The sequence below is a fragment of the Heterocephalus glaber genome, unplaced genomic scaffold (genome assembly GCF_053883595.1).
Source record: "Heterocephalus glaber isolate CG9 unplaced genomic scaffold, H.glaber_assembly_v1.0 deba00001662, whole genome shotgun sequence".
In the NCBI taxonomy this organism is placed as follows: Eukaryota; Metazoa; Chordata; class Mammalia; order Rodentia; family Bathyergidae; genus Heterocephalus; species Heterocephalus glaber.
Window position 1 is genome coordinate 12,358,696 of NW_028258403.1, and position 24,724 is coordinate 12,383,419.

Genomic DNA, 24,724 nt, shown 5'->3' on the forward strand with positions numbered 1-24,724 from the left:
TCCCCAGTACCAAAAAAAGAGAAATGCCTAGCATTAGTAAAGCACAGCTCTGGGTATGACTGGATGATTGACACGTAGGCCAGAAAACTGAGGGAATATCCACCCTGGATGTGGGTGGCACCAACCAACAGACTTATAGCTCAGATGGAATAAAAAGAGAAAGACAGTGTGCATATTTCTACAGAGCTCCCATCTTTGATATGGTCTCTGAACATCAGTCTCCAGTTCTTTCAACTTTCCAATGCAGACTTGCACTGGTGACGCTACAGTGAAAGTTTCAGGCCTTGACCTTGGACTACTGCTGCATCCTTGATCCCTCTTGTTTTGTGGCTTGTATCTTCTTGGGCTGAACAGCTTGCTGGACCCTCTAGCTCTAGCATGCATACAGCCATTAAGGATTCTTCCGCCTCTGATCATCCAGAGAGCCACCATGGAGTCGCCTGCCTCTGATCCTTTAAGCTTCCCTAACAAATGCCTTTGCATAATTATACATATACGTTCTATTGATTCTATTCCTCTGGAGAACCCTAACTAATACAGAAGTAGAAGTATCTTTTCTTGTTTTGGTTTTTTTGAGTCAAGGTCTTGCTATCTAGCCCAGTATCTTAAAAACAAACAAACAAAAAACCCCAAACCAAAAGCATTTCATGAGGTGCTAAAGAGAAAGTTTCCCTAGGAATGCTAATATTTTCTGTACTGTAACTACCATATGCTTTTTCCAGACATCAGCTGGATTTGGGCCATGATTTCAGAAGACTGATAACATGAACAAATTTCTCTCTTTTTTTTTTTTTTGGTACTGGGGATCGAACTCAGGACCTTGCTGAGGCAGGCAGCGGAACCACTGAGCTAAATCCTGGGCCATTCACTTTATTTTTTAAAAACTACAGTCTGTAAGGGGAACACTGTATTTAAAAATAAGTGAATATTTAATAATATTTAGTAACAAATATTTAGTATATTAATATTAAATATTAACATACCAAATATTAATATTAGTTTAAAGATAATAAATGGTATGTTTTGATCCATTTAATTTTTTATTCAATTTCTGCCTCTGCTCCCAGCCTTGACTTGCTGTACTCAACTGAAAGTGACTACTGGTTATACTAGCTGAAAATTATTGCTTTCACTCTCCAACAAAAAGGAATAAGAGATAAGTAATGTAAAACTTGATTTTCTTCCATTAAAATACATACACACAACCTTGGCTGCAATTCATCCAACACATGTCTAGTAACCTTTTGGGGCAGCAGTGAGATTGAAACCTAGGGCCTTTGAAATGAGTTATATCTCCAACCCTTCCCTTTTTTTTCTGGAGACAGGGTCTCACTAAGTTACTAAATTGCCTGGGCTGGGTTTGAATTGCAATCTTACTGCCTCAGCCTCCCAGAGCACTGGGATTACAGGTGTATATCACCATGCCTTGCTTATTTGAATATCTCTTTGTGTGAAACATTGTACTTGGTATTGGGGGCAGGACAAAAAGATGAGTAAGATACAGTGCTGGACTTTAAAGAACTCAATAGTCTTTGACAACTCAAATCAATTAAGTAAACCAGATATATATACAAACACAAGGTCACATGTATACAAAAAAATGTCAGAAGTTTAAAACTTCCAAAAATTTTTATTGCATTTTTCTCTTGAAATTAGAACAGTATTTTGGTGGTGTTTTGTTGTTGTTGTTAGGGTTTTGTGGTTTTTTTTAACATATTTTAGGTGACAGACACTTTAGTAATCTTAACAAAAGCTCCCTGAAGTTCATCACCTATGGACTTCCTCGAGTCCCAGATTAAGAACCCTGACAGAGAACATTTCTCATTCCAGGTCTTTCCTCTGCTGTGCATTCATGGTTGCTGTCTATTTATAGAAATTAATTTATTTAACTTTACAAGATTATATATATTTGATTTATTAATGAACACTCCTTATTCAAGGAAAGATCAGCTGGCAGGATTAATCAATGAAAGTAATTTAACTTGCCTATTACTCTGCCATTGTGTAGGAGAAAAAGGGGTCATATGGAAAAGCAGGTTCATCAGCCCGATGGTAGCACATGCCTATAATCCCAGCACTCAGGAGGCTGTGGTAAGGAGGATCACTGTGAGTTCAAGGCCAACCTGAACTACTACATAGTGAGACCCTGTCTCAAAAAACAAAACAAAACAAAACAAAAACATAAAAAGCAGGTTCACTGTTGCAAAAGAGTAGGGAAAATACACATTGATATTATTACTATTTCCACTACAGAAAAGAATCCTACACTTTCCCTCCTGCACACTCCCAGTTTCACAACTCCAGAAATATTTTAAGCATTTTAGGGATAAGAAGTGGAAAACAGGTCCAACATAAAGAATTTCTTCAATTCGTTCACTATATGGATATTAGATATTTGTGTGCCAGGTACTATGCTTAGCAATGGGAGGAAAAAAGATGAGGTCATAGTCATGCAGAGAATTCAAAAGCAGAGTAAAATAGTAGTTATGTATGTCTGTGAGATGGGGGGTGGGGTGGGGTCTGAAGGCATTTAAATTTGACCCATTACGATTCTGCAAAGGGTAATGGTAAAATCCAATCAGTATTTTAAGAACGTAACTCTGGTTATAGCTTAGAGGAAGTACTATCTGTTATGAAGCTATCTGAGGATACACATTTCCTCATACCAGTCCTACTAATCTCCTACTTCAGGAAGAAAACATAAGTTATCAAACTGAAATCCCTTCCACTTCTTACCATCAAACCTAACTTCTTCACCTTCTCTTTGTTTCAACAGAGTATAAAACCTTTTTCTAGCTAAAATCAATCTCTCTACCAAAAGGCTTTGCTGGTAAATAGGGGACTTTCTGACCAAATAAATACTTTTGCACTATCTATGAGCACATTAGGAATGCAAAACTTCAGCATTATCTCTGAGCACATTAGGAATGCAAAATATCAGGCACCACACCAGACCAATTGAATCAGAATATGCAGTTTAACCAGAGTCCCAGGTGATTCTCATTATATATATTAAAGTTTGAGAAGGACTTGTCTAGACAAAAACCCATTGTCTCCAGTTTTTCAGTATCCTTACTCTAGGGATTATTTTCTCTCCTAGCTCTCTGACAAAACAACAACAACAACAACAACAAACAAAAGTCCCATACTCCTTTTCCAATAAATCACAAAGTTTTCCACATGTCCACTTTTCAACCCATTCAAATCTGCTCCTCAATGCTAGTCCACTTGGCTTTCATTAAGATCAATGACCTTGAGAATGTTGCCAAAATTCAAAGGACACCTTTCAGTCTTCCCCCGACTTGACCTTTTACTAGTATTCAACACAACTGCCCTTTTTCTTCTTAAATCACTCACTGTCTCTTATGTCAATATGGGTACTAACAATGCATAAGCAATGTTAGATAAAACTGTTGGTGCCCTAGAATAAATTTAGGCAGTAGCACTAAACTGTACTACTACTAATTGTACTCTGCACTGCGAAAAACTGGCATTTAAAAAAGCACTAGTTTCACTAAACAATAACCTTAATGAAGTCATAAAATTAATTTTTAAAAATCTAAGCCTTTGAATATACATATATTCTACTTAAGGAAATAAGAAGCATAAAGCAGTTCCACTTACCAAAAGCACAATGCCTGTGTTAAAGACAAGCGCTATTTTGTTGTTTTGATTTTTTTTTTTTTTTTGGTATGGGGGACTGAACTCGGGTCCTTGCGCTTGTGCAGCAGGTGACGAAACCACTGAGCTAAATCCCCAGCCCCTGTTTTGATTTTTTTGAGACAGGGTCTCACTATGTAGCACAGGCTGGCCTCCAACTCACAGCGATTCTCCCGCCTCAGCTTCCCAAGTGCTGTGGCCACCATGTCCAGCCACCTCTACACCTGTTTCAGAGCCACAGAAGTACCTTTTTTCTTGCAACACCACTCTTCCTTGAAAGAATATCAAACTATACTCTGATATCTGGTAGCAACGTCTCAAAAATTAATCAAGTATGCCTTTCACCTCAAGTAAAACAATGAAGTGTTGCTCTTCATAATATTCATGCTCTAAAACAAAAATTACAATTTTGGAAAACAAATTTGCTACCAAGAGCTTGATAACATCCCAATAAAAATTTTTCTGATGAAATTAGCAGTCATACTAACAAACACAGGTTTTTTAATACTGTGGAATGACATATGTCAACATTTGGAATATCTGACCAACAGAAGATTTTAACAAATTAAATATGTGTAAGATATTCAAAGTACAAGATACACCAATAGATGTAATGTAGCAAGGCAAAAAGTCTGCTGATATATCAGAATCTACACTGTAACTAAATCTTGAGCAGGTAACACTTGCTGTGTTTTGATATAGTATTAAATACCATTGGAAGAGGAGAGACAATAGTGGTAGATGAAGAGTAGAGATTTTAAATTGTGTAGTTATACTTTACTGTCCTATTACCTCTTCTAGTTTAAAATGTTTATTATATCCCCGTCTCCCCCAAATCAGGATTTTTTTTTATATCATCAGTGTTGTAAGTCATGAGCAAACCAGATGACACATGTTGACTTAAACTGTATTATATACGTATTACACAGACTTGGACAACCCTCTTAGAAAATCCAAAAATGTTAACAGATAATGTGGCTAACCATTTGAACTTTAAATATGCCTTCTGATGTGAGTATTTTATTTATTTGGAACTCTAAGCAACTGTGATCATACATAAGACTAAAAAGTTTTGTAAAGGGAGTTTTCCTCAGAAGCAGATGAAAACTAAAAATTAAAAATATCACTAGTAGTCTTGATTCTTTTTCTTCTAGCAATCTAATGTTAAAAAAACTATGTTTTCTTTAAAGGGAAATATATTGTTTTATTCCTCATTCCCAGAAAGGGGATTAAAAAGGATTAAAAAAATACTTTTTAGATCTTTATTAAGAGAAACTTTGTTTTCTAATAAAACTATTGCAGATATAAGTGCTTTCATTAAAACTATGTGAAGTACTCAACACTGTAAACTCAGTGAGAGCAGCAAGGGATCCCTTTACTCCGAAGGCTGACTTGCTTTCAAAAGCACTTGGCATTTCATAACCTCAGGAAGTCTTTCCTTTCTGCTCTTCTGTCCAGACCATTCCTAGGTTCTTTGATACTAAAAAATGGATTCACTCTCATTTGATATCTCTTTATACTCTGTAATTACTTTCCTTTTCCACTTAAAAATAGTTTAATTTTTTTTTTTCAACCAAGGTTTCGTTTCCTTCTTTTGTAAAGGTATCATCCATTTGGGAAAAATTATTTGGAAGTGGAGAGTCAATTTGAATAACTGAAAGATAACCTTCTCATTGAAAGATGGGGGAAAGTGAACAGCAGGAGTTTTAAGAAAATAGCTGTCTTGGAAATAAATTAATGTTGTTTTTTTTTTTGGTACCAGGGATTGAACTCGGGTCCTTGAGCTTGCGCAACAGGCGGCGAAACCACGGAGCTAAATCCCTGGCCAATAAATTAATTTTTGATCCCCATATCCTACCCTCTTCCACTGTGTATATTCCAATATTAAAAATTAACATTACCTAAAATTGAATCCAGTAATATCAAGGCTCTGTGTCTTCGAATATTAGAAGATAAAAATAAAATAGACTTTTGTATTGATATAGTATTAAAGAACAACACCTATCCAGGATGGTGGCACATGCCTCTAACCCTGGCACTGAAGAGGCTGAGGCAGGGAGATTCCAAGTCTGAGGTCAACCTGATGTACATGGTTGAGTTTAAGGCTAACCTAGACTAATAGCAAGACATGTTGCAAAAACAAAAACAGGACACGTAAAATTATATAAAATTATTACAATGTTCCAAATACATCTGTAGAAGATGATTTTTATATAATTCAATCAAAACAACATAATGTAACAGACTAAATGCAGAAGCAAATATCTGTTTAAAAAAAAAAAACCACAACAAAAGACATAGCCTTGGGTGGGGGATTTAGCTCAGTGGTGCCACACCTTCCTGGCAACCACAAGGTCCTGAGTTCAAAGCTGAGCGATACTGGCGGGGGGGGGGGGGGGGGGGGGGGGGGGTAGCGACCGACAGACACAACACACCATGGCGTAGCCTTCTAATTTCTTCTCAGTGAATAGCATCATTATTCACTGTAACCTGTGTTATTCATAATTCCTCTTTCTACTTTCTTACTGTTTTTGCTTTTTTTTGGAGACAGGGTCTCCCTATGCAGTTCAGGCCAGCCTTAAACTCACTTCGTAACCCAAGCTACCTGAAAACTCACAGCAATCTTCCTGCCTCTGATTATGGAGTGCTGGGATTACAGTCATGCACCACTACACCCAGCCCTTACTTTTTCTCATACCCAATCATTCAGCAAATCCTGACCATTCTACCTTTTAAATCTCTCTGAAATCTATCCCTTTCCCAGAAGACACACTATTATTTACTTATAAATTAATACATACAATAAACACCTATTTTGATGTGAATGCAAAAGAACATACTCATTCCCGAATAACTCATATTATATTTTAGACCTTAGTGATATATCACAGATAAAAGCAAAAAACTAAGTGAATCCATTTTACTTTTCTTATTAAGTTCAGGTACTAATAGGAAGGACTGCAGTACCACAGAAAGTTACATTCCTCAGCTGAGTGAGGTGGCACACACCTGTAATCCCAGCACTAGGAGGCTGAGGCAGGAGGATTGTCAAGAGTTAGAGGTCAAGCTGGGCTATACAATGAGTTCAAGGTCAGCCTGAACTACATAGCAAGACCCTGTCTCCAAAAACAACAACAACAAAAATGAAAGTTATATTCCTTAATTTAAAACACTGTCAAAACCAGTACAAAAAATGAGGAGGCATGAATAACACCAAGTTTAAGGAAAAAAACTACAAATATTATTAGAAAAGCACTGTGTTGGGCCATTTACATGTATTAGCCCATTTAATTTTTGTAAAAAACCCCTGCAAGGATAAGGAAACAGCCTTGAAAGGCTATCGTATAACCTAGTTATTCAGCAGTAAAGGCAGGCATTTGAACCCAGGTTTAGTCTATTACTAATGTGATTGTTTTTAATACACCACCTGTATTTAACTGAGCAGATGTACACTTAATACAAGCAACAAAGCAAAAATGAACAAGGGATGATATGGCAAATGTAAATTTCAAAAAATTATTATAGTAAAAGGCACATTACCCTTAATCCCTCTCAAAATACTTCCCCTTGCTTTGAATGGACTTATCCAATCATTCTTGCCACTCTGAAGTCCTCTTTTGTGTCTTTATAAGATATGGCCAAAAATATGGTGAATGCTGCTACTGAGTGTCATCCAGCGGAAAAGCAGGCTTCTAAAAATATTACAAGTTCATCTTCATTCACCTTATTGAATGGACCTGGCACCATGCAACTTCTGGCTCTTCCCCAAAGTCAAAATGATCATGAAAGGTAAAAGTTTTTAATTGATTCAGGACATCAAGGCAACCACCAAGGCACACAACTAAAGATTCACAAACAAGGATTTCCAGATCTGCTTTGGGAAGTGGTAAGAACAATGGGGAAGTATTTTGAAGGCAATTAGTATGTTTTTTACTGTAATGTTTTAAAAGCTAAACACATACTGTATTTTTTTTAATCACGCTTTATCTGAATATACAGGCCTCTTTTGCTCTATTAGAAATAACCAAGGGCCATTTGTCTTATAAAATCAAATTATTAGTATGGAAGATTCTCACCAATATTAAAAATATACACACTACATTATTGCTTTTCACTTGCCTTACTGATTGTTTAAAAGCATTTTAAGACTCTCCGGGGCCGGGGATTTAGCTCAGTGGTTTCGCTGCCTGCTGTGCCAAGCAAGGGCCCGAGTTCAATCCCCAGTACCAAAAAAAAAAGACTCTCCAAAGTCATTGTGTTTCAAGGAATAAGTGTCCAAATAAAATTCAAAATTAGATACTTACTAATAATGATGAGTAGACCACTTTACTCATAGTAGTTTTCACACACAATTCCCACCTTCACTGTCACAAAAAAACCCACTGAAATAAGATAAGGCTCTCAGAGGTTAAGTAACACAAGCAAACTAAGAACTTGAGCCCACATCTCTGATGATACAACCAATTCTTCCCATCTCACTATGCCGCTTCTCTGATTTAAAGAAGGAACCAAGATAGTTATTCCTTGTGACAAGAAAATATGGCTGCAGAATGAAGAAAAAAAAACCAAAATTGTTACAAAAACTTAATCAATGGGCCGGGGATTTAGCTCAGTGGTGCAGCACCTGCTTTGCAAGCACAAGGTCCCGAGTTTGATCCCTGGTACAAAATAAATTAAAAAAATAAAATCCCATTACAGGGGGCCAGGGATGTAGCTTAGAGGCACTCACCTGCCTGACAAGGTCCTGAGTTCAATTCCTGATACCAAAAAATGCCATTACACATACCTCTACTATATGTGAGTACTAAATAGGATATATGAGATGATAGTTGATTTGACTGGCAAGGATAACTTTTTATTGTCTTGCTAGAGATTAAACCCAGGGCTGGGCACATGCTAGGCAAGCACTCTAACAAAGATCTACATTCCTAGCCCCAAGCAGAACGTTCTAAAATACCAAAAATAACTCTCAGGATAATTAAGACCCTCTAATGAAACATGAATACTCAAGACTATTTTTCACTTTTCTATAAATTTTGCTAAAATGGTGTCAAGAAGGGCTAAATAATTCTTAGCATTCAGTCTGCTGATAACAAAAAGTAGTTAAAAGAAATGGAACTCTGTGACTTGGAAACCTCATTTATAAAGACTTTTATCAAAATAATACTGTTTTAATAGGTTTACAACTAACATAACAATTATTTTTTTAAAAACAAAAACAAATAAAAAGACTTTGTCAGGGCCAGGGATGTAGCTCACTGGTAGAGCACTTACTTAGCATGCATGAGGTCCTAACACCACAAAAAAATTTAAAAACAGAAATGTTTTGTCAATTTAGTGAGTAATACTATCTTTATTCCCCCTCAAAAACATTAAGACAGCTATCCTAAATTTTAGGTCAATATCTCAAACATTTTCTACTAGTCACCTTAAAATTGCACTAAAACAAATACAGAAACAGTTTTCAATTACTTATTATTGGAATTCAGAATTGTACATATAAATTGAACAATAAAACCCAAGCATGTTCAGCAATCAGAAAAATTGTTAATCTGACTGGACTAGCATCATGGCTTTAATAACCTATCTATTAATGAATTCTCTTTTACATTTTTGCACAAATTCTCGATTTTAATCTCTGAATAAATCTGTTTAAGGGCCTGGAATTTAGCTCAGTGGTGCCCTACCTGCCTTGCAAGCTCAAAGTCCGAAGTTTGATTCTCAGTACCAAATTAAAAAAAATATATTGTTTAAGCTCTCTACCTGAGAACATTTCTACTAAAAAGTATTCTACATGTTTGACATCACACTTACTTTCACAAAATAAAATTTATAAAACAATGGCAAAAGTATAATGTCATATGACACACCAATTTAGAAATAGGCAATTCAAAACAGGTTCATTATCATTTCTCTTCTTCTATAAGTCAATTTTATAGTACAGAAATATTTTAAAAAGATAAATATTTGTATTCTCCCCAGTTTTTGACATATTTTTTAAATGAATCATCCAAGCTGGGGGCTAATATTAGTATTCTTAATTCCCAGTCATTTAACAAATATGTATTCGGATAATCACAATTTTCATTACTAGAGTTACTTCATCCACTAGTCTTTACTTCTTTGGGGGGGGGTGTACTGGGGATCGAACTCAGGACCTTGCACTTTCAAGGCAGGTGCCGGAACCACTGAGCTAAATCCCCGGCCCTTGTCTTTACTTCTTAGAAAAGTATAAATACAAAACTGCAGAAAAAATTTGAAGGATATGTTCTAAAATTCACTAGAGAAATTGCTACACAAACCGAAATCAGCAAATGGTTGAGAACAGATGTCACACTACACCAACTCCAAAGGAAGATGAAGGCATGTACTTACGTTTCAAAACAACGATCCACGTTGTCAGACATCAAAAGGAGCATACATAGCTGTTCCAGGGCAATTAGTTGCATGTCCCTTTCATCTCCCTGTCCCATCTGTAGCCATTCCAGCAATGTATCTGGATCCACATCTGCCATGGTTTTTTAAAAGCCTGTGCTTAAATTTAAAAAGTACAGGGGAAAAGTCCTTTAAATATCTAGGACTGATCAACTTGAGTTTAACATTTTTTTCTCACATTTATTAGAACCAAACTTTTGTGATACTCTCCTAGGAATCAAAAACTCCTAAGTACGTTTGAATAAAGTGCTTAACGTAGTTTCCAACTTTCCCGAATCCCTGGGTTTAATGTTCAGATATACTAAATAAAAACCAGTTTTGCACAACAGTATAAGCTGATTAGGTTGCAGCTTAACTAGAAACCAGATCTGTCTCTGTCAAAGACAGTCAAACAAGCTTTGGATCCCACTACTGCTATCACTAACGTCTGTGCCAAAAGGCAAAGAACACCTACGAAAGGTTCTTTTTTATTTTTCCCAACAAGCTTCTTCCCCTCTTCACCCAAAACTTATCTTCAGATAAAAAGGTCAGATCTGGTATTTCCAAGGAGACTAAGCACTGTGAGTTTCTTCTTTAAATTACCTCCAATTTCACAAATTCTCAATTTACTTGCATTTTAAAGATATTCAAATACAAACAATAATTACATACAAAATCCATGTACAAATAAAAATTTGGTTAGGAATTTTGGTAACCTTGCCACTGTTAAAACTTTAAAAAAGAAATGCTAAAAATAAATGCAATGAACGTACTAACACGTTACAAATCAGAATATAGGTCAATCTATGGCCTTTTCTCCATCCCCAAGGAATGAGGCAGTTTAAAAAAAAAAAACAGAGAAGCAACCCCAACAGTAAAGCCATCACAAATGCTCCTCGTAAACGTCTTGACTGGAAGACAGACTTGTGTCCCACGTAACCCAGGTGCAGATGCGGGAACCAAGCGGCGGGTCGCCTTGGGCACCCAACAGCGGCCACCAGAGGGGATGACCCATCCTGGGCCCAGCCGACCCTGACCCGGAGGCGCTGGCAAGAAAACCCACTAAGTTACTACCTGTGTATAGGAGGGGGGAAGTTGTGGAGAAGCACCGAGTCTGCGTGCTCCAAACGTGGCCGCCAAGCCGGACGCCCGGAACTCAGAGGCCCGGCGGGACGTCCCTGGTCCCCTCTGGGAGCCAGACCCTTCTCAAGGGCACAGGGAGCCCGGCGTGGGCTCAGGCGCCGACAAGCCAGGCCCGGCAGCTGGCAGGGGCCGGGAGGGGAACAAAGGGGGCAAACCTGGGTGTCGGCAGCGGCACGGTGGACTTCACCCGCCGCCTGGGTCTCGTCCCCGCCCGCCGCGGGGGTTGCAGATCCCGGCCCCAGGCCCGGCCCTTCTCATGCCCCGAGGCGCTCTGGCCTTCCCTTCCCGCAGTCTCTTACCCAGGCCAGTCCTCCCAAACTGCTCCGGTCCAGATCCGAGCAGGCCGCGGGCTGAGCCAGGCCCGGCCGCGGCCCTCGAGTTCCCAGGAAGCCGCAGGCCGCGCGGGTCAGGCCGGGCAGGCGGCACAGGAAAAGCCGCGTCTCGCCCCTACTATTCCTTCGCGGGGGCCTGGTGACAGGGAAGCGAGAGCTTCCTCCTGAGAGGCGGCAGCTAGCGCAGGTCCCGGCCCCGGCCCCAGCACGCGGCTCCTCAGGCCCTGCAGTTCAGAGGGAGGCCCGTGTGAGGATGCCGGCGGAGGCAAGGGGAGGCCGCGTCCATCGCGGCCCAGGAGGGGGAAGGGAGGCGGGTCGAGCGAGCTCCGGGCGGGGGAGCGGACGAGGCCCACGGGGTCGGCGAAGGCGGAGCGACTCGGCTCTCCCGGCGACGACCTGCGGGTGGCCACCCGGGGCGCTGCGGAGACTGCCTGTCGGGGCGCTGGGGCGCCAACCGCGGGCGCCGGGCGCGCTAGCCCAGCGTTTTCGGCCTCCCGCGTCCTCCTCGCTGAGGGTTTTCTGCGCTCCGCCCCGGAGTTCTTCTGGCTTCGATATCAAACCGAGTGCACCCCCAGCACCCCGCGCGCACGTCCTCCTGGGTCTGCGACGCGTCTGGCGCTTCTCCGCTCCGTACCGGGGCTGCAGCCCGACCTGCCCCGCGCGGGCGACCGCGCTCTGCCGCGAGCCTCTCCGCGCGCACGGAAGTGCGTCGCGTGAGGAAAAGCGCCTCCCTTTGGTCCTCTAAACCGCCCTGCAGTTCAACAGAATGAAAGCCTTTCACGACGAACCGGGAAGTAGGTACGGTGTGGTAGACTACGGTATTATCGCCATTGCACAGATGAGGAGATGGAAGCACACTTTCAGGGTCGATGGAAGCAGCCCCGGAGTGCATTTTCAGCTCCTTTTTCTGTGGTTTGTGGTCACAAGTACTTCATGGTTATTTTCTTCAAACTTACTTCACACACCTTGAAAATAAAATATGCCTTCTGTAGGATGTACTTGTATGTAATTAACTGAATATAGTTTTTTAAATCAAAAAATTAATTCCCTAGGTTTGTGAGATAAGTGAAACTACCCCAGGCTTCTACTGTACTTTAATTTTTTTCATATTTTAAACCAAATATTTCATTTCATGATAGTATTTGAGACAGGATCCCTTAATCAGAAGAAGCTGCTATATATTTTTTTTATATGTAAGCAGCTATGTATTCTTAAAGAAACAATATTTGGAAATTACAGACTTGCACTTCAGATACCAATGGGCACATATCCCACTATCACAGGTAATAATAGATCCCTCAGTCTCCCATAACAAATTGAATCAAAAGAACTTGATAGAAGATTTAACTTTCTTATCACATAAGATAATATATACTGTTATCTCAGTATAACAATTTTTAGAAGCTGTGAGTGCGAGTTGCAGCTACTAGGAAAATCTTCAAAGGAGGAAGTAGCAGGCTTTCCTTCTGGACCTTGCAAGGGCACAGAATGGACACTAAAAAGAAAGGGAAAGGGAAAAGGACGAGTCCTCAGCAGAGAGCCAGCATGAAGCAACCGGAGGGAGATAAAGTTTGGGCTATAGTATGAAGGGCCTTTAGGCTATAGAATGAATGCAGAAACTAGGCTGAGCTAAGTAACAAATTCTGGACTAGAATACTGGAAAAATCTAGATAAGGCTTCAGAGGACTTATTTAGCAAGAGTGTCCAGAATGGCTAAATGGAGCTACATAAACAAGAGATTAGGTGGGAGTTGCTGAAATGCTCTAACAGTGAAGAAAAGGAAAGCACACAGATACTGGCAACAAGGACAGAGAAAAAGTAAAAATAAAAAACATTTTAAAAGAAGACATATTAGGAGCTGGGGATATAGCCCAGAAGTAGAGCACTTACCCAGCACAAGACTCTAGTTCTATTCCTGGCACTACAAAGAAAAACATACATCAGAATTTAAATGACTTTTTTTAACCCTTACCCTCTTGGAAGTCAGGAAAATTCTGATGCTATTAACAGAAAATAGAAAAGTGATCTCAGGGCGGGGATTTTCCTCAGTGGTTCCGCCACTTGCCTCCAGAGCGCGAGGTCCCAAGTTTGATCCCCAGTACCAAAAAAAAAAAAGTGGCCTAAAGTTTTTAAAGTATATGTCTCCTTATTCCTGCACCATCTCTACCTACACTTTCTATTTCCTATTCCCAAGATTAATAATAATACTGTGCTTTAAGAGAATGTCATCGATGGTCGTGGTGGCACATGCCTGTAATTCCAGACTTGGGAGGCTGAGGCAACAGGATTGCTATGAGTTTGAGGTAAGCCTGGGCTACATGATGAATTCAAGGCCAGCCTGAACTAATAGAGACCCTGTCTAAAAAAAAATGTGACTGTGTGTGTGTGTGTGTGTGTGTGTGTGTGTGTGTGTGTGTGTGTGGTACTGGGGATTGAACTCAAGGACCTCCCACTAAGCTATATAACCAGTCCTTTATTTAAATTTTTAATGTTGAGACAGAGTCTTGATAGGTACCCAGGCTGGTCTTCAATTTGAGATTCTCCTGCCTCAGCTTCCTGGAGGGCTAGGATTACAGGTGTGTGCCACCACAACTGGCCAAGCATGCTGTGACTTTGGATGTGCTTTTTAAAGGATGTATTATCATATACATATTTTTGTTGTTGTTGTGGGGATTAAAAAACAACTTTTGCTTTGCATATGCTAAACATGATCTCTACCATTAAGCTATATCTTCAGCCCCTATGATGTTAATTGTTGTGTTGTGTGTTGCGCTGGAGATTGAACTCAGAGCCTTCATCATGCCAGGCAAGTGCTCTACCACTGAACTGCAGCCCCAGCCCATGTTTTTTTTGTTTTTGTTTTTGTTTTTGCTTAAATTCTTCTATTGGTACATTTTAGGTATACTATATGTTTACGTTTATCATTGGGTGCTATTACCTGTACATGATGCATCTTGGTTCTTATTTTTTCCCCATTCCCTGTGCTCCCTTCACCCCCTCCACCTTTCCCTATTTACAAAGACTTTGTTTCCATTTTTTCCTTTTCTCATAATTTTTCCTTTCCCCTTCCCCTCCCACTTCCCTACCCCTTTGGACCTTTTTTTTCCTATTTCACATTATCAATTATTCATTTTAATCCTTATTTACACTTTCAGTTTCTCACACTAGAGAAACTATTCGGTATTTACACGTGTGTCCTGTTTATTTCACTGAAGAGTATGGCCTAAATATGAATCCATTTAGCTATAAATGTCTCTAGTTTCTCATTCTTTATCCCAGCCCATGTTTTTATTTTAAACTCAAACATGAAGAAAGAATTCACATATGAAATGTCAAAACAAGAGTATTAACAGAAAGGAGTGAAGTCCTGAAGAAAATAAAAGATCCAGATGAAGGCAACTGACCATACTTGAGTACACGTCCGAAGAAGCCAGGAAGGGCTGGGTGTGTAGCTCAGTAATACAGCATTTTCCTACTGTGCATGAGGCCCAGGTTAGGTCACCATCACTATCCCCCCCAACAGAAAGACAGAAACCAGGAAGTGTTTATATGTTGATATTCAACCTTGATCCCAAGAATCACAGCCTATTGAGAACTGCTGTGTGCCAGCTACAGCGTAAGACCCATTGAGTAAGTCACCAACCTCATCCTCAGTAAACTGAAAAAAGTGTAGGGGGAAATAAATACAAACATTCTCTTGTGTCTCCTTTCTTACAGTACTATTACTTGATGTTGTCAGTACACTCTACCAATATCAGGAGGTGGTATCTTGAAAGGTTTAAAAAATGATGTATGTATTAGATTTCAGATGTTGAGTCAACTGACCAGATATTTGCAAGACCATGTGGGCAGGTGTGTGGAGGGCTCCTCTTGCAGGAAGGGAATCAACGGACTACCTTTTGGCTTCTGCCTTCATGACGGATCTTCAATATACATACAGTCACTGGCATCCACTCACAGGACCAGAAAGAAGAATATTCATCATACACATTTACACTCTTAACAGCCGATGTGATGATGCTCACCTGTAATCCCAGCACTCAGGAGGCTAAAGTAGGAGGATTGCTATGAGGTCAGTGCCACCCAGGGCTACCTAGAGAGTGCAAGACTAACCTAAACTACATAACAAGACTCCATTTCAAAAAGCCAATACAGGGCCAGGGATTTAGCTCAGTGGTTTTGCCACCTGCCCCGAAAGCACAAGGACCCAAGTTCGATCCCTGGTGCCAAAAAAAAAAGCCAATAGAGTAATAATAATAATGATAATAAATAAATGTATGTGACTGGAAACTGGAATGGTATTAGTGACTGAAAGAGAACACTGAGCTTGATTGGATGTAATTTTCCAAACTGAGGTTTGGAGGACCTGAGTTTAAAAACAAGATCTACCCTTGGGGCCGGGGATTTAGCTCAGTGATTCCTCCACCTGCCTTGAAAGCACAAGGACCAGAGTTCGATCCCCAGTACAAAAAAAAAAAATAAGATCTACCCCTTACTAGCTGTGAGACCCTGAGCAAGCCACCTAGTTTCTCTCTTTTTCTTTCTGTGTAAAATAAAGACAATACCAATACTGGAATTGGTATCTGTTCTACTTTCCCTCTTCCTGAAAAAAACCAATTCCAGTTTTAAAAACCAATTCCATTTAAAAAATAGGTATCAGCTCTACTTTCTCTCATTCAGAGAAAATCAACACAATAACCAAGAAGGGAGCCACATACTTGTAATCCCTGCTACTCAGAAGGCTGAGGCAGGAGGACTGTAAAGTCAAGGCCAGGCTGGACAACATGATGAGACCCTGTCTCAAAATTTTAAAAAGAACTGGGAATGTAGTTCAGTGGCAGAGCACTTGCCTAGTATGCATGAGGCCCTGGGTCCAACTCCCAGTACTACACACACACACACACACACACCCCAATTCAGTATTCTTTCCATCTCTGTTTTTTTTTTCATCTCTGACTCTATCCAGTCTCTTCTATGGTATTTCCCGTGTTGAAATATTCTATTTAATGAGGCAATGCATTTTACTTTGATGTACTAGCTTCAGTTATTACACAGTGATCTGATATACACATGATAATCAGTAGACCAGCGTTCATCTTGCTTGCTAGGTGAACTTGGGGAAGTTATTTAACCCATCCCAGTCGCAGATTCTTGGATATTATACATATAGAGATCCTAGGCTGTTTGTTCTCAGCCTTAGCTGCACTTTAGATTCATCTAACAAACTTATTTTTAAAAAATAAACTAGTTTTAAAACAATTTTAGGTTCAGAGCAGATTGAATAGTTCCCATATATGTCGTGCCTCCACACGATAGCCTTCTCCATATAATTTACATGAACCTACATCAACACATTATCAGCCAGGCTCCACAGTTTACATGAAGGTTCACTCTTGGTGTTGTATATTTTATGGATTGGAATAAATGTTTAATGACATGTATTCAGCTTTATAATGTACAGAATAGTTTCACTGTCCTAAAAATCCTTTGTGCTCTGCCTGTTCATCTCTTTCCCACAACTCTTGTCAACCACTGATCTCTATAGTTCTTTCTCTACAGTTTTGCCTTTCTCAGAATGTCATACAGTTGGAATCATACAGCCTTTACAGATTCTCTTTTACCTTTTCTTTCTTTTTAAGACAGGGTCTTACCATGCAGTTCAGGCTATCCTTGAACTCTATGTAGCCCAGGCTGGCCTTGAACTTACAGCAATCCTTCTACCTCGGCCTCCTGAGTGCTGGGATTACAGGTGTATACTACCAAGCCTGGCTAAGATTGGCTTTTTCATTTAGTAATACTCATTTAAGGCTCTTCCATGACTTTTCATGGGTTCGAAGCTCATTTTTTCCTCCTTCTCCTCCTGTTTCTGGTACTGGGGACTAAACCCAGGGACTTTGCCCTGAGTTATATCCCCATCCGCAGTCCCCACTTTGAAAAATTATTTTGAGCCACAGTCTCTCTAAATCACTAAATTGCCCAGCCTAGGCTCAAACTTGTGATCCTCCTGCCTCAGACTTCTCACAGTGCTGGGATTACAGGTGTGTGCCACCGTGTCCGGCTTAATTTCTTCTTAATGCTGGATAATATTCCATTGTTTGGATGTCCAACAGTTTATTTACTGAGAGACATCTTGGCTGTTTTTAAAAGTTTTGTTCATTTTTGTTTTGTTTTTGGCACTGGGCCTTGTACATGCCACACTCTTATCACTGAACTACACCCCCAACCTCTTGCTTCAAAGTTTTAACAATTGTGAAGAAAGCATCTATAGGGCTGGGGATTTAGCTCAGTGGTTTCGTTGCCTGCTGCGCAAGCGCAAGGACCCAAGTTCGATCCCTGGTACCAAAAAAAAAAAAAAGAAAGCATCTATAAACATCGGGTTTTTTGTTTGTTTATGTTTTGTTTTGTTTTTTGTTTTTGACACAGGGCCTCACTGTGTAGCTCAGGCTGGCCTTGAACTTGCAGCAATCCTCCTGCCTCAGCCTCCCAAGTCTGTGTAAGTTTTTGTGTGGACATGAGTTTTCAGCTTCTTTGGGTACATACCGAGAAGGGTAATTGTTGAATCATTTGATAAGATTATGTTTAATTTTATGCTAAACTGTCTTGTAAAATGACTTTACCATTTTGCAGTCCTCCCTCCAGCAAGTTCCTTTTGCTTCACATCCTTCCCATTTGGTTTTATTAGCACTTTTCATTTTTATCATTTTAATAGACGTTTAGTGATATTTCATTGTTTTAATTTTCAATTCCTCAATGACATGATATTAAGCATCTTTTATATGCATATTTGCCATCTGTGTATCTTTTTGGTAAGATATCTGTTCAGATCTTTTACCTTTTTTTTTTTTTTTTTGGTACCTGGGATCAAACTCAGGTCCTTGTGCTTGTGAGGCAAGGGGCGGAATCACTGAGCTAAATCCCTGCCCCTTTTACCATTTTTTAAATCAGGGAATTCATTTTTCTGTTGTTGACTTTTAAGTGCTCTTTGAAGAAGCTAGGTGTATTGAAACATCCCTGTAGTCCTAGCTACTTAGGAGGCTGAGGCAACAAGGCCCAGCTTGTGCAACTTATCAAGACCTTGTCTCAGAATAAAATATTAAATGGCTGGGGATGTAGCTCAGTTATAGAACATGCCTGGATTCAACTTCTAGTATCTTTTTTAAAAAAAGTTATTTATAGGGCTGGAGTTGTAGCTCACTGGTACAGTGCTTGTGTAGCATGTGGAAAGGCCTTGGGTTCAATCCCTGTCACTGAAAAAATAATAGAAAAAAGGATTGAGTTCTTTGTATATTTTTGTAACAGTCCTTTGTCAGATATGTTGGCAAATATATTCTCTACCTGGGGAACTTAGAAAATTCTAGATGTGCAAGCCATTCTTCTGACCAGCACCTTGGTCAGAATCTCTGAAGGCAGGACTCAATCATCAGTATATGTTTTTTCTTTATGTACTCTTTTTTTGGGAGGAGGGTGGTTACTGGGGATTGAACCCAAGGACTTCACACTGAACTACAGCTTCAGCCTTTTAAAAATTTTTATTTTGAGATAGGGTCTTGCTAAGTCACCAAGTTGCCTAGGGTGGGCTTAAACTTTATGATCCTCCTGCCTCAGCCAACTAGAGTGGTAGGATGGCAGGTGTGTGTCACCATACTTAGCTCTTATATACTCTTTAAATAAGTCTTGGCATTGAAAAATACTAAACTTTCTATATTTTATATATCTTCCACATAATTTTAGTTAAATTTATAAAATATAAACATCTAATAATTGAATAGTATTATTTCCCTGCCTGAACATCTCTACCCATACCTATTACACAGCTCCTCCACTTCAAGAATGAAATCTTACAAAAAAAAAAATGAAATCTGTCTTGAAGCTCTGGATTCCATTCCCTTTACCACAGTGGGAAAAAGGAAAAAAGACATCAAAAGCTGTCAACATCATACTCAATGCCCTTTACAGACTTCTGCTTTTCTACCCTTCTAAGCTCATATGATGGTATTATGTCCATAGCTGTTGTCTCAACATAGAATCAGAAATTTTTTTGTTGTTGTTTTTGGGTTTTTTTGGTACCAGGGATTGAACTTGGGTCCTTGTGCTTGAGAGGCAGGTGGTGGAAGCACTGAGCTAAATCCCCAGCCCCCCAGAAATTTTTGAAGAGCTAAGAACTACTGGCCTATGTCAAGATGATGATGATGATGATGATGATGATGATGCAGCAACTAATTTTTTGAGCATGTATTCTCTGAACAGTCTGTTTCATTGTTGTTGTTGCTATTTAGAGACAAGGTCTTGCTATGTAGTTCAGGCTGAGCTTGAACTCACTATGTAGCCCTTGAACTCCTGATGATCCTCATGCCTCAGCCTCCCAAGTTGCTGGGATTACAGGTGTTCACCACCATGCCCGGCTATAAGGGAATTTTAAAATTGTTTTTGCAACTCTTGTAAATATGAACTTATTTCAGAATTAAAAATTAGGAAAGTTTAGCTCAGGATGACTAATTCTTAGTAAGGCTGTCTTCTAGGAATCACTATTTTTTCTAAAGACTTTTTAATTGATGTATTTAAAAATAAATTCTAGAAATTTTACAGTTTGTTACATGATTCACTATACCTAGCATATCCCTTGGTAATAAAGACAAAACACAAATAATAGTTGTAAAAGCTGTATGCTTTATGTTCCCTAGTTGTTCCTGTTCTAAGGCAAATAAATCCTTCTATAAGCTGCTAACATCCTGTCCATTTTGTCTTGAGAAAAATTATTCTTGCTAGCAAATAAAAAGATTGTTATCACTTCTCGGCCTTTTGGCTAAGATCAAGTGTAAAAGACTGTTACTCTGCATTAGTATAGTTGGATGCATAATAGTTACTTTATAAGCTTAGTTAAAGGAAAAGTAGGATCTAATTTTCAAAATTTCATCCAATAGAAAACTTTCAAAATCCAAATTTCTCTAAGAAATATTTTCTTATTATGGATTGCCAAATGTATATTGAGGGGAAAGTTATATATAATTACTATATTACCTAATTTTGAAAAGTTTCCTTCTGGACATTTCATAGTAAGGGATTATTATTTTTTATCTACAGTAATAGCACTATGGTTATGGTTTCTGAAAGAGTCCTAATTGCTTAGAGATACATACTAAAATATTTACAGATAAAATGATATGATAATTAGAATTTGCTCCAAGATCATCTGAAGGGCTAATGAGTAGAGAACACTTGAAACACAAATATTTCTCTTAAATCCGGGTAATGGCTGCCTCCTAGTTCAATATACTAGTGACTGTACTTTGTGTATGACTGGAAATCTCATGATAAAAATTTTTTCCATATGGGACTAGGGAGGATAAAAGAAACAGTACTGCTGGGCATGGTGGTGTACAACTGTAATCCCATTACTTGGGAAGTTGAGGCAGGAGGATCACCATGAGTTTGAAGCCTGCCTGGGCTACATAGTGAGTTCAAGGCCAGTCTGAACCATATAGTGAGACTTTATCTCAAAACAAAACAAAAAACCAAAACCAAAATAAGAGGAGCAACACTGACATCATTATTTTGAGATAATCTGATAGAAATATGTCTTAAGACATAAAAAGCATCATTTAACGTAATATTTATGGAAAGAGATAAATATATATGTAAATACATATATATGCATATATATTTTATTGAGACAGGGTCTCTGTGTAGACTGGGCTTGAACTCGTTCTATAACCCAGGTTATCCTCGAGCTCTTGGTGATCCTCCTGACTCAGTTTCCCAAGTGCTGGGATTACAGACGTGTACTACCACACTCAACTTCTTAAACTTCTAAGTATTTTCAGTAAGTATGTTCTTATATAGTATTTACTTTTTTATAAAGTAAAGAGGTAACATTATTCTAGGGGAAAACAAAAAGAATGATTATGTGAAAAATTAATTTAGCCAGGAATGGTGGTACACACCTGTAATCCCAGCACTCAGGAGGCTGAGGCAGGAGGATTGCTTCGAGTTCAAGGCCAGCCTAGGCTACATAGTGAATTCAAGGACAGCCTGAACTACATAGCAATACCCTGCCTCAAAAATCCAAAAAGAAAAAGTAGTAAAGTGTGGAGAATCAAACCTATAGAAATTATAGTATGAATGCAAAAAGTAAATACACCAAAATGTTTATTGTAGCATTTTTGTATTCATTGAATATTGGAAAAGGCTACATATCACAACAGTGGCAGAGTGAAGAAACCTGTGAAAATGTTTAAAAATAAAAAGGCTGATTTAGAAAAATTACAATTACTTTAAACTAGAATGGAAAGTTGCAGAATCAAACATTTAAAGATCCCATTTTTAGCTCAATGGTTTCGCTGCCTGCTGCGCAAGGGCAAGGACCTGAGTTCGATCACCCGTACGAAAAAAAAAAAACTGCAACAGAATTCCTGGTGCAGAGGCAGGGCCGTGGATTTAGCTCAGTGGTTTCGCCGCCTGCTGTGCAAGCGCAAGGACTCCAGTTCGATCCCTGGTACCCCCCCCACCCCCCCACCCCCATCCCCAAAAAGATCCCATTTTTAACTTTCTCTTGAGACTGGTAGTATAGCTCAGGGGTATAGCATATGCAAGGCTTGGGTTCCAGCCCCAGCACTGCAAAAAACAAAAAGAAAAAGCTTTATATTGTATGTAGTTTGCATAAACATAATGGGGTACTTTAAAAGACTGTATACATATTAAGTGATTTCCTCTGAAAGGTATAGTGTAAGAAGGGGAATAAGGGAGAGAATTTTGATATTTTATAATCCCTCTGTAGTATTTGACTTCTCATAATCATTTTGTAATCTAAAGAAGTGAATAGAAAAATTCATATAGAATAAAAGTATTATTTCTATACTCTATTTTCTAAGTATAAATATAAATGTATAAAATAATATTTTATATATTAAACTATAATCATGTTGTTTAGCAATATGAAAGTAATATGGAGTTTAAAAATCTTGAGCTTTTTTCTTGGACTTTTTTTAATCACCAAAGTCCAAACTTCATCTATATATCACCATCCAAGCTCATCTATTATTCTATGATCATTTTTATCCCTCCTATCAGCTAACTAAAGAAGCCTAAGGCCCAGGGTTTCTGAGAAGAATCCAAAAAAGTAGCAACTTTACTTCAGCCATGAGGATTACACTTCTACCCTCAGAGATCAGTATGTCTATGATAGCAGAGTTAAAGTGGTGAGCTCTTATCCAAGAAAGCTGCTTAGCAGAAAAAACCATCTAGGTTATTCAAAACACAAATTATCTTTTACTTCCCTGGAGGTCATTTGCCATAAATTATCTGAATCCTTGATTATAAGACCTAGGTAGGTGGATCAAAATTTAATGTAAACTCAGAGCCCAGGGAATAATGTTTGATTTACTAGGTAAATGCCAATGGCTGATAATACCTGCAGACTACAGATACATATTATTAATGTAGAAATGTGGATATGCTGAGATATTCCATAAGGCCAGGTACTTCTTCACCAAGGAAATTACCTAACAAACTTTCAAGGAACTATTATCTATGTTAGTGGTTCTTTGAAAATCCTCATAACTATATGATTTCCAGTGTTTCCTCAATTTCTTTATATTTACATTAATTTTCTGATATGTGGATGGGATATTGATAAAGATATAATAGTTTTATTAAAATATAATTCAAATACCATGAAGTTTACTCTTTTAGAGTATATAGTTTGGTGATTTTTATTATAGTAACACAGTTGTGTTTTAGGTACCTCTATCTAATTTGAGAACATTTTTATCACCCTAAAAAGAACCCCCATACCGATTAGCCGTCACACCACATTCTCCCCAACCTCCAGTCTCTGAAAACCATTAATCTGTTTTCTGTATCTATGGATTACATAGATATTTCATGTGGATAGGATAATATATATGTAGTCTTTTGTATTTGGCTTCTTTCATGTAGCATAATATGTTCAAGGTTCATCCCTTGAATCCCTTGTATCAGAATTTTATTCCCTGTTATGGAGTGAATAATACTTCATTTCATGGGTGTATAGCACTTTATTTTATTTATCTATTTATAAATGGATATTTATTGTATCTTTTTAAAATTTTTATTCTTTTTTATTTCTTTATTTTTAGGTCATTTCTACTTTTTGCTTATTATGAATAATTCTGCTATATACATTTATGCATAAGATTTTAGGTAAGTGTATATTTTTCATTTCTTTTTGTTATATACCTAGGAATGGAATCGCTGAGATATAGAGTAACTGTATGTTTAACGTTTCACAAAAATGCCAAATGTTTTCCAAAGTGTCTGTACCATTTTATATTCCCAGTATAATACCAGTGTGTAGAATTCTAATTTCTCAACCCTAAGCTCTTGTTTTAATCTGACTTCTTCCCTTCCTCCCTTTCTCCTCCCTTTCCTCCCTTCCTTCTTATACAGGGTCGCACAGTTACTGTGGCTGGATTAGACATCATAGGCTCAAATGATTCTTCTGCCTCGGCCTTCTGAGTAGCTGAGACTGTAGGCACGTTGGCCATAGTGCTCAGCTTTTGACTTTTCAAATATTTTTCAGCACTGAGGATTGAATTTAGGGCCTTTCACATGCCAGGTGCTCTACCACTAAGTTACAGCCCTTTATTATATTCAGCTTAATGGGTGTAAAGTAGAGTTTCATGATTTTGTTTTGTTTTTATGCAGTGCTGGAGATTGAACCTAGAGCCTTGTGCATGCTAGGCAAGCACTCTCTTGCTGAGCTATATCCCCAGCCCTTTCAATGTAATTTTGTTATTGTCACCATGATGAGAATCATTGCAATTTTGATTGCATTTTTCTAATGTATATTGATTATTGAGTGTCTTTCATGTGCTTATTGGCTATTCACATACCTTCTTTGGAGGAATTTCTATTCAAATCCTTTATTGGTTTTTAAATTGAGTTGTTTTTCCATTGTTGAGTTGTAGTAGCTCTATATATTCTGGATATGTCTCTTGACAGATAAATAATTTGCAGTAGAGAAAATGGATTTTTCTCTATTCTGTGAGTTGTCTTTTCAAGTACTTATTGATGTCTTTTGAAACACAAAAGTTTTTAATTTTGATGAAATCTAAATTATCTACTTTTTATTTGTTTGTTTGTGTTTTTTGTACCTAAGAAACCACTTCCCGGGCCTGGGATTTAGCTCAGCGGAACCA

The 24,724-nt window shown here is 38.5% G+C and overlaps 2 protein-coding genes across 17 annotated transcripts in view; one reads left to right on the forward strand and one right to left on the reverse strand.

Moving 5' to 3' along the window:
• The window catches only part of Hectd1 (HECT domain E3 ubiquitin protein ligase 1), a 98,690-nt gene extending 87,035 nt beyond the window's left edge, over positions 1-11,655 (reverse strand). For 15 of the 16 annotated variants that reach the window (XM_087197243.1, XM_087197244.1, XM_021243821.2 and 12 more), the window contains exons 1-2: positions 11,517-11,655; positions 10,036-10,194 (exon numbers count right to left, since the gene is read on the reverse strand). In XM_087197243.1, the coding sequence (XP_087053369.1) occupies positions 10,036-10,175 (140 nt within the window). In that variant the 5' untranslated portion in view covers positions 10,176-10,194; positions 11,517-11,655. The remainder of the gene's footprint in view (positions 1-10,035; positions 10,195-11,516) is intronic. The other variant, XM_087197235.1, reaches the window with a different exon arrangement.
• LOC147822346 (uncharacterized) overlaps positions 11,573-24,724 on the forward strand; it is a 90,484-nt gene continuing 77,332 nt past the window's right edge. Inside the window, exons 1-3 of the mRNA XM_087197264.1 lie at positions 11,573-12,347; positions 17,973-18,042; positions 23,663-23,726. Of these exons, the coding sequence (XP_087053390.1) occupies positions 11,803-12,294 (492 nt within the window). The 5' untranslated portion in view covers positions 11,573-11,802 and the 3' untranslated portion in view covers positions 12,295-12,347; positions 17,973-18,042; positions 23,663-23,726. The remainder of the gene's footprint in view (positions 12,348-17,972; positions 18,043-23,662; positions 23,727-24,724) is intronic.